At 62.6% G+C, this 2735-nt stretch overlaps 1 protein-coding gene across 1 annotated transcript in view; it reads left to right on the plus strand.

The window, feature by feature from the left end:
- AEBP1 (AE binding protein 1) overlaps positions 1-2735 on the plus strand; it is a 9819-nt gene that overhangs the window by 6012 nt on the left and 1072 nt on the right. The window contains exons 10-18 of the mRNA XM_017738699.1: positions 5-115; positions 190-334; positions 429-517; positions 920-1043; positions 1122-1318; positions 1693-1872; positions 1961-2300; positions 2390-2529; positions 2602-2732. Coding sequence (XP_017594188.1) covers positions 5-115; positions 190-334; positions 429-517; positions 920-1043; positions 1122-1318; positions 1693-1872; positions 1961-2300; positions 2390-2529; positions 2602-2732 — 1457 coding nt within the window. The remainder of the gene's footprint in view (positions 1-4; positions 116-189; positions 335-428; positions 518-919; positions 1044-1121; positions 1319-1692; positions 1873-1960; positions 2301-2389; positions 2530-2601; positions 2733-2735) is intronic.

The following is a 2735-nucleotide window of genomic DNA, read 5'->3' on the forward strand; positions in this document are numbered from 1 at the left end:
CTGTCCCAACCTGTCCCTGTCCTCCCACAGCGATGACTTTGTCACCAGTTTCTACGTGGGCTTCAGCAATGACAGCCAGCACTGGGTTATGTACAGCAATGGCTACGAGGAGATGGTGGGGACCTGTTCTGGACGGGTGACGTGGGAGCAACACGGACCCTCTTGGGTACATCTCTCCCTCCTCGGCAGATGTTTTATGGCAACGTGGACAAGGACACACCGGTGTTGAGTGAGTTCCCTGAGCCAGTGGTGGCCCGATACATCCGCATCTACCCCCAGCGCTGGAATGGGAGCCTCTGCCTGCGCCTCGAGGTCCTGGGGTGTCCCCTGTCTGGTAACAGTCACCCCAACGCAGCCTGGGGGCCACGGGGGGGAGGGGGGGATCTCTGCAGCCACCCCCCACTGCTGTGTCCCTGTCCCCTCCACAGCTGTCAGCAGCTACTACACCCAGCAGAATGAGGTGACCTCCACGGACAACCTGGACTTCCGACACCACTCCTACAAGGACATGAGGCAGGTGGGCATGGGGTGGGGTCCTCTGCAGGGGATGGAATACTCTGTGAACAAATCCATGGGGTGGCATCCTCTATGGGGTTGGAACACCCTGGGTTGTGGGATCCTTCATGGTGGTGAGATCCTTGGGGAGGAGTGGGTTGGATCCTCCACGTGGGTGGGAACCTCCTTGGGGATGAGCAGCTTTATTGGGGATGGGATCTTCCATGGTGGTGGGATTCTCTGTCAGGTGGGATCCTCCATGAGAAGTGGGCACACCTTTGGGGCATGGCATTCTCTGTGGTTGTGGGCACTTCCATGGTGGTGGGCATCTCCGTAGTGTGGGATCCTCCTTGGGGGTGGGGTTCTCTGCAGGGTGTGGGCTCTTCCCCTCCAAGCACTGCCCCCATCTCTCCCCACCCTGCAGCTGATGAAGGTGGTGAATGAGGAGTGTCCCACCATCACCCGCATCTACAACATTGGCAAGAGCTCACGGGGGCTGAAGATCTACGCCATGGAGGTTTCCGACAACCCGGGCGAGCACGAGACGGGTGAGGGGGGTGTGAGGGATTGGGGGCCCCCAGCTGTGGTCCCCAGAGTTTGCTGACCCTGCTCACCCCGCACCTCAGGTGAGCCCGAGTTCCGGTACACGGCGGGGCTGCACGGGAATGAGGCGCTGGGCCGGGAGCTGCTGCTGCTGCTGATGCAGTTCCTGTGCAAGGAGTACCAGGATGGGAATCCCCGCGTGCGGGGCCTGGTCACCGACACCCGCATCCACCTAGTCCCGTCCCTCAACCCCGACGGCTACGAGCTGGCCCATGAGGCGGTGAGGGGGCAGCAGGGTGGGATGCACCGTGAGGCACTGAGGGAGGACAGTGGAGCAGTGGGGTAGGATGTGGGGTGCTGGGATGGGCTGTGGGGCACTGGGATGGGACGGCAAAGTCGCGGGATGCAGCCCCCTCCTCGCAGCTCACCACTGCCCTGGGCTGGCCGCAGGGCTCCAAGCTGGGCACCTGAGATGTCAGAGAAGGGGATGGGACCGGGAGCGATGGGATGGGATGGGATGGGATGGGATGGGATGGGATGGGATGGGATGGGATGGGATGGTGGGGCAGGGGACAGGACTTGGAGTGGTGGGATGGGACACGGGTGGTGGGGTACAGCCCCCCAGGACTCACCAGTGTCCTGGGCTGCCCGCAGGGCTCCGAACTGGGCAACTGGGCACTGGGCCATTGGACAGAGGAAGGCTTTGACCTCTTTGAGAACTTCCCTGACCTGGCCTCAGCATTGTGGGCAGCTGAGGAGAGGCGGCTGGTGCCCCACCAGTTCCCCAACCACCACATCCCCATCCCGGAGCACTACCTGTCCGAGGATGCGGCGGTGAGTGTGGCACGGGGCACAGGGGCGGGACAGGGGTGGGGAGAGTGTGGCAGGGGGTGACACCTCATGCCCTGTGCCCGCCTCACAGGTGGCAGTGGAGACACGGGCTGTCATGGTGTGGATGGACAAGAACCCCTTCGTACTGGGAGCCAACCTGCAGGGTGGGGAGAAGCTGGTGTCCTTCCCCTTCGACACGGTCCGACCCAGCCCCCCAACGCCAGCAGCTGCCCCTCGTCCACTGGACTATGAGGATGAGCAGTCCGAGCTGCAGGAGACACCTGACCACGCCGTGTTCCGCTGGCTCCCCATCTCCTATGCCTCGGCACACCTCACCATGACCGAGACCTTCCGCGGGGGCTGCGACACCCAGGACATGACTGATGCCATGGGCATCGTGCAGGGCGCCAAGTGGCACCCCCGGGCTGGCAGTAAGTTGGGGCCAGTGGCGTGGCTGCCCCGTAACCCAGCCACTGGCAGGTGAGCAAGCAGCTGGGTGGGCGTATCTATGCTCTTGCAGGTATGAATGACTTCAGCTACCTGCACACCAACTGCCTGGAGCTCTCCATTTACCTGGGCTGTGACAAGTTCCCCCATGAGAGTGAGCTGCAGCAGGAGTGGGAGAACAACAAGGAGTCCCTGCTCACCTTCATGGAGCAGGTGTGTACTGGGACATGGCCACAGCTGCCCCACCTGTCCCACACAGTTCCACTCATCCCTTTCCTCACCCAGATCCATCGGGGAATCAAGGGCGTGGTGACGGACCAGCAGGGCGAGCCCATTGCCAACGCCACCATTGTGGTGGGGGGCATCAACCACAACGTCAGGACAGGTAGGTACCATGAGGTGCTGGCAGGGTACCAGCA

Source organism: Corvus brachyrhynchos, unplaced genomic scaffold (genome assembly GCF_000691975.1).
Source record: "Corvus brachyrhynchos isolate BGI_N302 unplaced genomic scaffold, ASM69197v1 scaffold141, whole genome shotgun sequence".
NCBI lineage: Eukaryota > Metazoa > Chordata > Aves > Passeriformes > Corvidae > Corvus > Corvus brachyrhynchos.